Source organism: Marmota monax, unplaced genomic scaffold (assembly GCF_021218885.2).
Source record: "Marmota monax isolate L192 unplaced genomic scaffold, Marmota_monax_Labrador192_F-V1.1 WCK01_AAM20220418_F8-fsc00050, whole genome shotgun sequence".
NCBI lineage: Eukaryota > Metazoa > Chordata > Mammalia > Rodentia > Sciuridae > Marmota > Marmota monax.
This window is the reverse complement of record NW_026694552.1, coordinates 10668783-10680027: the sequence shown is the minus strand read 5'-3', so window position 1 is coordinate 10680027 and position 11245 is coordinate 10668783. Positions and strand designations below refer to the sequence as shown.

Below are 11245 nucleotides of genomic sequence, written 5' to 3'. Positions count from 1 at the left end.
AAGCTTCATAACAAGATATTGAAAAAGCCATCAGTGTAGAGGGCTTTACAGATGTAATATAACCTCCTGAAGCCTTCCCAAGGACACGTGGTATTAAATTTTGCCAAGACGCTGAAAGAAATTCTGTATGTCTTAAATGTTTTATTTTGCTTCAGAGATGATTATTGTGATAGGTAAAATGTTTCTTGGTGGAGACAATATTCCAGAATTCAGTAAAGGTGCTACTTATTGTATCTATCATCATGGATAGAAATGAAGGCAGTGACAATATGAGTTCTATGTGTTGTCATCTGGACAAAATGGAGATAGTAGGAGTAAGGACAATCATATAGTTATCTCTCTCTAATGGTGCTCTCTGATGGTTCATGCCTACAGTTATATGTTATGTCTGCATCCATGACAGTATAATATGACAGTTGCACTGAACTATGTAGTGTTGTAAATGACAATGTTTTATGGTAGGTACCATGCTTCTGGGTATGAGTAGAGGAAAGTGAAGGAACTTAAATCATAGGTATTTCAAAATCTTATTATAGCTATAGATAAATGAGAGAAATAAAGAGGAAAGCTGTCTAATGTTGAGACAAGTTTCCTAAGGAGGCCAATCTTGAGTGCACTCACTATGATTCACATTGTGGTGCATAGTGAGAACCTGTTTCAGTGTGCTCAGAGTTGATTAGAATACAAAGGATTGATGCTATTAAAACCCACAAGAAACTGATGAGTAAGCCAAACACCAATTTATTCACTTACAATGAGAATTAACTGCCAAATAGGCTAGAACACTTATGTCAGTTGGTTAGGAAATGTTCTCTCCATAACAAAGTTTATACAGAAAAGCAATTACAATCTGATTACTTGAAGACCATCAACTCAGAGCAAATGTATTCAAGTGACCATCTTAATGGCTAAGGCCAAATTGGAATGGCCTGGTGGCTTAACAATACTGTCAGGGTGGACCTTCCAAATGGTGTGCTGGTCAATAATCTTTGAGGCTAGGGAGATGAGTGATTATATTTTTTCTCATTGCCTTCTTTTTCAGACTCCAAGTAGACCATTCTTTTGTTAACAATATCTTATTCAGTCTTACAAAATAATTAGATCCTATCTTTCTGGGTGGTATCAATCATGTAGCAGATCTGTCTCTCTAAAACTACATCCTTTATTGGACATAGGGGTTCTCCAAGCCTTTGAAGTTACAGACTGCATCTGTTCTCTGTGGATTCAAATTAGTTTCATTCTCAGAGCAATTCATTTAGCTATAAGTTCTGAGGACACCCCTTTGTGACTATCTTTATGCTAAGTAATGAATAATTATTGTTGAATTTGATGATATAAAGTAGATGTTGTCACTATAATAAATTTTGAAGTGGTAGAATTGTTAGTAGCTAGTAGGCAGAAAAGCATGATCACAGATTCCCATTAGTATGCTCAGCCTGGCTACTGGATAAAACTACATAGTGTACAAAATGTCCTTGACTTGGAATGCCTCAACAAGGGACCTCCAAAAGCTCTAATCCTTCAGTTACAGCTTTGGATTGATCATCTTTTCTAAGAGGTTATGAATTCTGAAGATTTCTTGGAAAAGAAGATAATGTTGTCACAAAGGGAGAGTAAAATAGGAAATTTTTTTATTGTGGACTCTCTCTTTATGAGAGAGTCCACAATAAAAAAAAATTGTGGCCCTAAGATAAGGAAAGACTGATGATGAAACCAACTGAATGATCGTATTGATATTTCAGGACTATATTGAGGTCAGTAAAGTAACTGACTAGAGGCCATTGGGTTAGTCCTTTATTATCAAATTAGTGGTAATATGTCAGGATACTTCCAAGGTATTTCAGAGTCACTCAAAGTTCAAATAGACCTACCTGTTGGAGGATCTCATACTATCTCATTACTGCAGTGGGAATTGCTTGGTGTTATTGAAATATGTGCATTCAGATTTCCTTATTGAGGGAGTTAATGGAGTAATGTGCATGTATAGAAAACTATGGATAAAGGAAACCCTTTGAAAATGCAAATAATTGTTAGCACAGTGGTTGGTGACGCACCAATGGGTGGAAAGATCTCTTTGTTGTTCTACCAGATGAGATTAGTAACCCTAGTTGGGTTTGAACACTGAAAAGTTAGACTAACTCTCCAGGACAAGGCCGAAATATAATGGCACTTCATGTTCTGAGAAGATCTTGATGGTTTCTAAGAACATGTAATTAGTGATTTCATGAGACCCATTATGATGACATACATGGCACTAAGAAGCCGTGACCAAAGGCCTAGAATTTACAAGCATAAACTGATCATCACTGAATACTCTTAACATTTTATGGAGTTATGCCTTTCCAGCACAGCATTACTTTAGCTCAGAAGCATCATCTATCTATATACAGAGTTGGTATGTGCCAAGAGTACAACACAAGCAATCAAGCTTATCACTTCTTGAGTTTTGTGTACAGATCGTGTTAATGTATGTATACTGGGATTTTTCAGATGGGATGGTTCAGAAACTTGTCTTCCATTCATTGTTTTTCATGATCCTCAATTAGATAAGTAACCCCAGAAGCGAGCGGTCTGTAAGGGTAGAGACCTATAGTGCTGGACAGTGATCCTAGATAATGACCAAATTGAGGTCCTTAGAGTCAGGAATTACTGCAGAGCCTGACTCTTAGTCCTTAGGGAGATTATTTTGGCCAGGTTCTCTGTCCAAAGCAGAAATAACACTGCAGTTATAGTAACTATGTAGGAGAACTTTTTAGGTCTCATTAAATATCTTTCAGAGGTCATTATCCTAAATCATTTTTGCTTATCGGTAAGATATTCTGGAACCTCAATCTATGATCATTAGGGAAGAGGGAGAATCCTGGGATTGTTAGGGCATGGCTATTACAATGTACCTGCCAGAAGGGTTAGCCCATAGAAGAGACCAATAATTCCAAGCAATATTCAAATGGCCATAAAATATGATTTGTCAGTAGGCAACAGGTTCAGTTTTTTGGGCAAATAGGGGACTTTGGATGGAAACTAATTACATAAGGTGACAAAGCTGTGGTTCCAGGAAGTTTGGTTTGTGTTGAAGCTATACCCCAATCTATATGTGGAGCAGGATCCGCTTTCTAGGAGGAGAATATTGGCAAGTTATGGTAATGCAACTAAGATTTTAGGCAGAGGACCTAAACCAACAGGAAACTAGGATATAGATCAATGAGGGCCAGGGTAAAAGGCTTGGACTCAGTCATAAGCACACAAGAAATGGACTAGGCCAATAAACTCAACCTAGATCTCATCCATTGGTGGAGATGAGATTCCCAACACTTCCAGGTTTTTTTTTTTTTTTTGGCTCAGGATGGGCAGTGTTTTACCTGCAGACTTACAGTACTCTTGGAGGAATTGATCCAAACTATAGAAGTGCCTGTGAATTGTTTTCCTCATTGTTAGATAAGGTTTGGTAAGGAGTTACTTCCAAATGAACACGATCTGGTTGATTACATTTCCAGAAGCAAAAGGGTTCATGACTATCTGTAAAGTGGCATTGCAGTTCTCCATCTGTAGTATAGAGTTAGTGCAGGATATAAATCAGTAAGGCTGTGGGTGAGAAGGATATAAGTTGGTCATTTTGACCCTCCTGGGCTTTTCTTACTGGTGATCTGGATTATTTGTACTTGCTGGGGATCGAGAGCGTTTGGCAAGGCAATCTCTTGTGAAGTGATCAGCCTGGTTGCAGTAGAGGCACAAATGAGTTTCTTGTTGGCGGGCTCTTTTGGCTGGGGTAAGAGGTAACTGGCCTCCCCGAAGTTGTGAAGACTCTTCCCTAGATGGTAGGCCTGTGGTACTGGAGAGAGATTGATGGTGGGTGAGGGAAGCCAACGTTGGGAGCTGAGTCTCTGATTGTAGGAGCTCTGGCCTGTCATTATGTTTCTTATCCAACTGAATGCACTGAATGATCAGGTCAGGGAGGTTGCCCATCATATCTGCAACACTCTCTTTATCCTGGATGGGCTCAACTAGTCCCTCTTGGAACTGATCACTCGGATTTGTTTCAGTACAAGTCACATTTTGAGAAGGGGTGTCTCCTTTGTCAACCTTAGTATTCATCAAAGGGTTCATTTCTTGTTTCATGGGTTCATCAAATGACTGCTGGAAGTCATGAACAAAGCTCTCATGTTGCTTTAATATAGTACTCTGATCAGATCCGGATGTGACCCCACAACTTTCCATTTGTTGGGATAGGTAGTCAAAAACGAGCTTGTTCTGGGTACCATTAACAGAATTGGGAATCTTGAAAGCTGTTAAGTATGTAGTTACCTGAGCAAGAAACCCTGAGACACTGGCAGGATCACCATGAAATTGGGTGAGATTCTCAAGTGAGTATGGTACAGACATCATTGGGGTAGTCAGAGGAGGCATGAGTTGGCCTCTCAGAGCAGGGTTCTCCTCAGTCAGATGCTGCATTTGTGGTTGCAGAATCAGATTCTCCCCCTGAAGAAAGGAAGGCTCTACCTGCAAGGTAGGTGGTGATTCTGTGCACTTCTCCATTATATCTCCTGGAATCAGGTGACACTGAGTATAATCTCAAGTACCAGTACTGGAGATCAATGGACATGCAATGGATTTGCTCTGTGATCCAAGAGGCAGTATCAGGAGGAAGTATCCCAAGATGTTAACTATGAAAAGTCACTAGGGGGGGCTGAGTTGGAAAGATGCCAAAAATTATCTGTTACTCAATGTTGTCTCTTCTTCATGGGGAATGCCAATTTCTGCATTAAGAAGAAATATATTACCTTAGAACACATATACAATTTGGAATTAAGAAGATATATACAACAGTCATGACAGTTTTTCTCTTCCCTCCCTTTCCTTGGGATAGAGGGTCAATTTGCCCTCACATTAAGCCTTGGTTCTAATGTGTCTTATTTTTTCACCAGAGAGTCAAAGAATTTTACAATCCAAAGTGATCTTAGAGATAATCCAGGCCAAATTTATAATTTCACAGATGAGAAAACAGACTCAGAGAAGCAAACATGTTTGCTCAAGGTCACCCAGTTAGTTAATATCAGATCTGGCATGCTCATCAGGGCTGCTGTCCAAAACACTGCTTCCTCCAGGACCACAAATGTGCTCATTTGCATATGCTGCTTGATAGTTCATGTTCCTGGCTACTCAAAATGTGATCTGGGAACAAGCAGTCTCAGCATTACCAGAAAGGTTATTAGAAGTACAGAATCTCAGGTCCCATCCAAAACCTACTGAATCAGGTTTTACACTTTAACAAGAGTTCCAAAGTGATTAGAATGTACACTGAAGTCTAAGAAGAACTGCTATAGACAGCACTTAGTCTGAATTGGAATAATCACTTGTTGGACTTCACCTATTTTTTTCTGGTTATTTTGATCCTGTCTGAGATCACATTTTGTTGCTATGGAAATGATTAAGACATATAGGCAAAAATGAATAGGTAAGATTAAGAAACTAGCAAACAAGAACTAAATATTCATAAAAGTATAAAAATCAAAATGTTCAGCATTCCTTGAAAACAAGAATAAAATATCCAATAAAAGTTAAAAAACAATCCCCAAATATGTGATATATCAGTTGTGCATTTCAGTTCCCCTCTTTGCTCTTTTTTTTTTGCTGGTATTTTTTTTATTGGTTGTTTAAAACATTACAAAGCTCATGACATATCATCTTTCATACATTTGATTCACGTGGGTTATGAACTCCCATTTTTACCCCAAATACAAATTGCAGAATCATATCGGTTACACATCCACGTTTTTACATAATGCCATATTAGTGACTGTTGTATTCTGCTACCTTTCCTATCCCCTACTATCCCCCCTCCCCTCCCCTCCCCTCCCCTCTTCTATCTCTACCCCCTCTACTGTCATTCATTTCTCCCCTCTTCTCTCTCTACCCCATCTGCTGTTATTTGATTCTCTCCCTTGTTTTTTCCCCCTTTCCCCTCACAACCTCTTATATGTAATTTTGTATAACAATGAGGGTCTCCTTCCATTTCCATGCAATTTCCCTTCTCTCTCCCATTCCTTCCCACCTCATGTCTCTGTTTAATGTTAATCTTTTCCTCCTGCTCTTCCTCCCTGCTCTGTTCTTAGATGCTCTCATAACATCAAAGAAGACATTTGGCATTTGTTTTTTAGGGATTGGCTAGCTTCACTTAGCATAATCTGCTCTAGTGCCATCCATTTCCCTGCAAATTCCATGATTTTGTCATTTTTTAGTGCTGCGTAATACTTTTTGTAGCATACTATTTAAACGCGTTTAAATTACCTAGTGGGTTAAAAAAATGTGTATCATTGAATTTTTCAAAATTTGAGACCTGTTTCTCTAGGTTTTATTTGATGTCTTCTCCTCTCTAGATCAATGGAAAAAAATAATTGAAGACTGAAATAGCATAAGATTGGAGGCTCTGGCCTCCAGAAACTCTGGCCCAAAAAACTAGTGTTAATCAATTGATGTCTTTGAAGAACTCATTTGGTTCTCAGTTTCCTTTTTATCTAATTAAGATAACTATCTTTTCTGTACCAGAGTTGCTATATCAATGTGATAATAGATAGGTTCTCTGGGTTACAAAAAATGAGAGGTTTGCTTCTAAAATTATTCTAATTCAGGTTGTGAGGATTTGCCCTTATCACATATTGCCAAAATAGGGACACATACTGTCCTACCCTTCTTTTTTTTTCTTTGCGTATCTCACCATTTTAGTTTCCTGATCTACTTTTCAGACATCTTCGACTTCCCATGTTCCCATCCATGAGTTCATTCCTGCTATTCCAGCTAGGTATTAACCAAAGATCAGATAGTAAGATATTAGTTAATAAGGGTTAATGATTGACTTTTCTCAGGGCATTCAATTTTTATTCAATCTCTAATGTATGTAAAATCAACTCAGTTCCCAAATCTATCAAGTCTGATTTATTAGGTCTGGGTAGATCCCAGGAATCTGTCCTTTAACAAGCTAGTTATGTGATTTCTGAGGGAGAGGGTCCCTGTGAAAAACACTGTGTTTCAAGGATTAAAGACATATTAGTAGTGACTCAGAGAATAGGGATGAGACAGGGGCATATTTGGAGATAAGATATTGGTCCTCAAGCAACATATAATGTGTGGTATCCTATTCTCCTTCTGTATGAAGCCCACAAAGAGCCACAATGTCCTTCACAACTGCTTAATTCTCCCAGCCAATAGAATGCAAGAGTTAAGCATCCAGATTTTAAAGTTGAATGGCTATGGGTCCAAATCCTGGCCTGACTAAAAGCTGTGTAACTCTGTGTAAGCTATTTAACCTCTCTGAGAACTAGTTTATAAACTTTAAAATGAAAGTGCTCATAATATCTACCTCCTAGTGTTTGTGATGATTAAACGAAATGAAAAGAAATTAGCACAGCGTCATGCAGATGGCAAGTACTCCATAAATGTTAAGTTATCATTATTCTAGGTCCATCATCTGTTATCTGTGTTTCAGAATTCAATTTTTTTCAGATTTTAGGTAACACACAGTATTACTGTTTATTATATAACACTTCCTGCAGTGTCTGGGGAAACATCCCATAATCAAGCTATTAACATTCCTGTAGGAAAAAAAAAAGTCTGAATATTCATACTAAAAGGGATAAAGACTAAATTCATGTCAATTCAGGTCAAGTTTTGCTTCCAAATGAGATTTGGCACCAAATTAATGAAAAAATAACCTCCAGTTTACAGAGCTTTTGGATATCAGAATTGGGATAAGAGATTGTGAACCTCTAATAAATTATCCTTTTGATTGGAAGGGTGTGACTGTAACTTTTCCTTCCCATCCATGCTTTCTGCCCTTTCCTTGTACCTTCCAAAGTTCCAGAATTTTGTGGAGGTCTCTTGTTTCTTTACAGAATTATGTATTCAAGGTGACATGGCATTTAATTTTCCTAATTATGTAGCACTGGTGAAACACTTGCTAAAATTATAAGCATTAGCTGAAGTGCAAATCATACAATAGCACTATTGTCAACTGCAATTGTTTAATTCCTCAAAATTTTATCCTGCCTTATCATTTTGGAAATTTATCTCCTTTTAGAGGTCAGTGACCTTTCACTACTGGATTGTCTCCAGAGGATGTTAGAACAAAGTCTGTCACGTCTAGAGGATCTAGTCTTGAAGAGAAAAAGGAGAGAAATAGTTGGAACCTCAAATGCACAGGTGTAAGGACTGGATTGGTGAGCTTGGATCAGATCCAACACAAAACTACATATACTTAAGCTTTTACTTAATAAGTATGTATGTGTCTCAACTACAAAACAGCAGCAACAACAAATGAGTTTAGTCAACTATTGCATACCATTTTGGTGTTATGCATTCAGTTTGGCTCAAAGCCATGGTTAATAGCTTCCCTGGACACAAAACTACTTCATTTTGGAGTTCCTGGAAACCATGTTTGCAGAATGGCTTTCTATAATTTGGCTCTAGAATGTACCTGAAAGGGTCATGTGCTTTTAGAGGCTTGGTCCAATAGAATATGGTGTTATTGCAAGGTGGTGGAAAACTTTAAGAGGTGGGGCCTAGTAAGAAGTCTTAGGTCATTGGGGATGAGCCCTCGAGGGGGATACTGGGACTTTTTTCTTTTTGTGTCCTGGCTTCCATGAGGTAAGCAAGTTGCTCCAGATGGTGCTTTCTACCATGATATACTGCTTTGTCAGAGGCCTAAAAGCACTGGGGCCAATGATGAACTGAAACTTCCAAAATTATGAGCCAGAATAAACCTTTCATCTTTTAAGTTTATTATCTCAACAAAATGTATTTTTGTTATAGTATCCGAAAGCTAAAACAGACTTGCAATACCCTATTACTTATAAGAAAGCTTTATGACCTTACATTGTTTTAATTTCAAGTTATTTCTCATAACCTATTGGAGGAGGAGCTTTGATCTGGGATCATATAACCATCTAGAGCAGCTATACTTCTCACACTTGAGCTTCAGATATTCTAAGGAATGCTATGGCCACATCACATAAATTGAGACACAAATAACTTTCCAAGAATCAAATAAGAAGAAGGCATCATAAAGATGATCTTATTCTTTCAAACCCATAGATTCTATAACTTGCCTGAGTACATAATAAAAAAATCAGTAAGGAACTGGCTATTAGTCATGTAAAATCTGTAATCTGACACTTAGATCCATAGTCAAACTGAAACTTACTCACTGTGTACCTCCCTCACTGTCCCTATGCCTGAAGGAGACTCACTGGCTAAGCAGGCTTTGTTTACCAATTTGAAGTCTTAGTCTGGTTTCCCTGTCCATTCCCAATGCTCCCATCATTTCAAACAGAACATGCTGTTTCAAGTAAACAATTAAGGGAAGAGTGGAAAAATTCTGATCTGCAGATCCCAAATAGTCATAAAATGAGCCCTTAAAATTTGAAATGAAAGGTCTTCTCCTGCATTCATGCTCCCTGCTGTCTCTTTCATCTTTAATTCATTAAGTGCAATTCACTTAGTGCTGAACACCACTTGCAGCTGATAAGCTGACAGAGCATAGCCCACTTAGATTCAACTTTTTCTTTGCATTTCCAGGTCCCTGTGGTGTTCAGACAACCTGCAGCCCTGCTCAAGGTGGAGAAAGCTTAATATAGGAAACTTAGTGTATATCATGTTTTGATTACAAGGAGTCTCATAACAGTCTTAGATTAGAAAGAAGTCTTAACTTTACATATGAAGAATTTGAGGCTTAGGAAATGGAAAATGATTCATGTTATGTTTAAGACTATACATGATAAAGTCTAATCCTAAGACTTTCCCAGTTAGCCTTTCTCTTTTTTTCTAAATATTGACTAGGAGTGAATGAGCAATATAGGGATTATGTACTCTATAATGTCATTCAATAATTGGTGCTCTAATGTCATTCCACAATTGGTAACATCTCATACATATACAGAACATTTTATTTCTGTCCTCTGGGTATTTTCCAACTGTTTCATTTATCTTTTCAATAAATTGTGAAGTAGAAAAGGCATGTATTCCATATTCTCTCTAATTGATAAATAAAAAGTTGTCTAAGGTTACACAATTATTATTTTTTAAAGAATTTAACTTTTATTTTTTATTTATTTGCTTTTATGTGGTGTTGAAGATTGAGCTGGTGCCTCAACCATACTAGGAAAGTGCTCTACCACTGAGCTACAACCCCAACCTGGTCATGCAATTATTTAGTGTTACATTTTATATTAGAATCCCCAACACTTGCATCACTACATTCTGCACCCCAATATCACTACACTCTGGAAGTAGTTTGAAATGGATAAAATTTTTAGGGAATTTAAGGGAAGAAATAATCTCTATATTTCTGTTTAATTCATGCATATGGAATATGAAAATGTGCTAGGCTGCACTGGAGCAACCACCTTTAAGACAGGAGAATTACCTTTCATATGTTGTGCCCCATGAATAATTGGGCCACAAGTTTGGGCAATAGGAGATATTCTGGGACAGGTGAAAAGATAAAGTAAAAATCGGTAGGATTCTCTAGAAGTTCAAGCAGCAGCAGCAGCAGCAGCAGGGATCTTAATTCTATACACTTATTACTAGAAGCCTTCCTTTTCATTTGCTGACATTCCTTAACCTTCGGACATTGAGACACACACAGGGTGGTAGAATTGGGGGATTTACCAATTTCTGGCTGTATAATCTCTTTAAATTTCATTTTATTTTATTTGTATAAAGTGACCAACAATCTCTACCGCAGAAAGTTGTTCATTTCATGTAAACTTTAGTGAATGCCTATTTTGTGCCAGGCACTGTGTTGGACTCTAGAAAACAGCAATGAGCCCTCAAAAAGCATGGATATTCTAAAATTACTGATTTAATGTATACAAACTATATCAGTACCTGGCTCATAATGCCCATTTAATATGTGATAGCTGTTCTGCTAATAGTCTGATGTGCTACTTATGAGCCTAGGCTCTGGAGTTAGACTTGGGTTTCAGTTCTAGTTTAGAATATTAACTCCACATATTAGCTATGAGAATCGGGTACTTTAACTTGGTCTCTCTTTAAATTTCAGACGTCTAAATTTCCTCATGTATAAACTAAATAATAATTGTCATATCTTTTCTATAAGCTAGAAGGATTTTTTAAAAAATCTAGAAGGCTTCAAGTCTTCTCCCCTCCAAGGTTTAAAAACTTGGGATTGAAACAGGTGTAGGTGGATAAAAACTAAAAAGCCCTTGCAAAGAAGGTTTCTCCTAAGTTGCTT

At 37.6% G+C, this 11245-nt stretch overlaps 1 protein-coding gene across 1 annotated transcript; it reads right to left on the bottom strand.

Moving 5' to 3' along the window:
- Nucleotides 1-725: 725 nt before the first annotated feature.
- On the bottom strand, nucleotides 726-4546 carry Rtl4 (retrotransposon Gag like 4). Its single transcript, XM_058571599.1, has one exon. It carries the CDS (start codon nucleotides 4531-4533, stop codon nucleotides 3634-3636), a length of 900 nt encoding a protein of 299 aa, XP_058427582.1. The 5' UTR covers nucleotides 4534-4546; the 3' UTR covers nucleotides 726-3633.
- Nucleotides 4547-11245: the final 6699 nt, after the last annotated feature.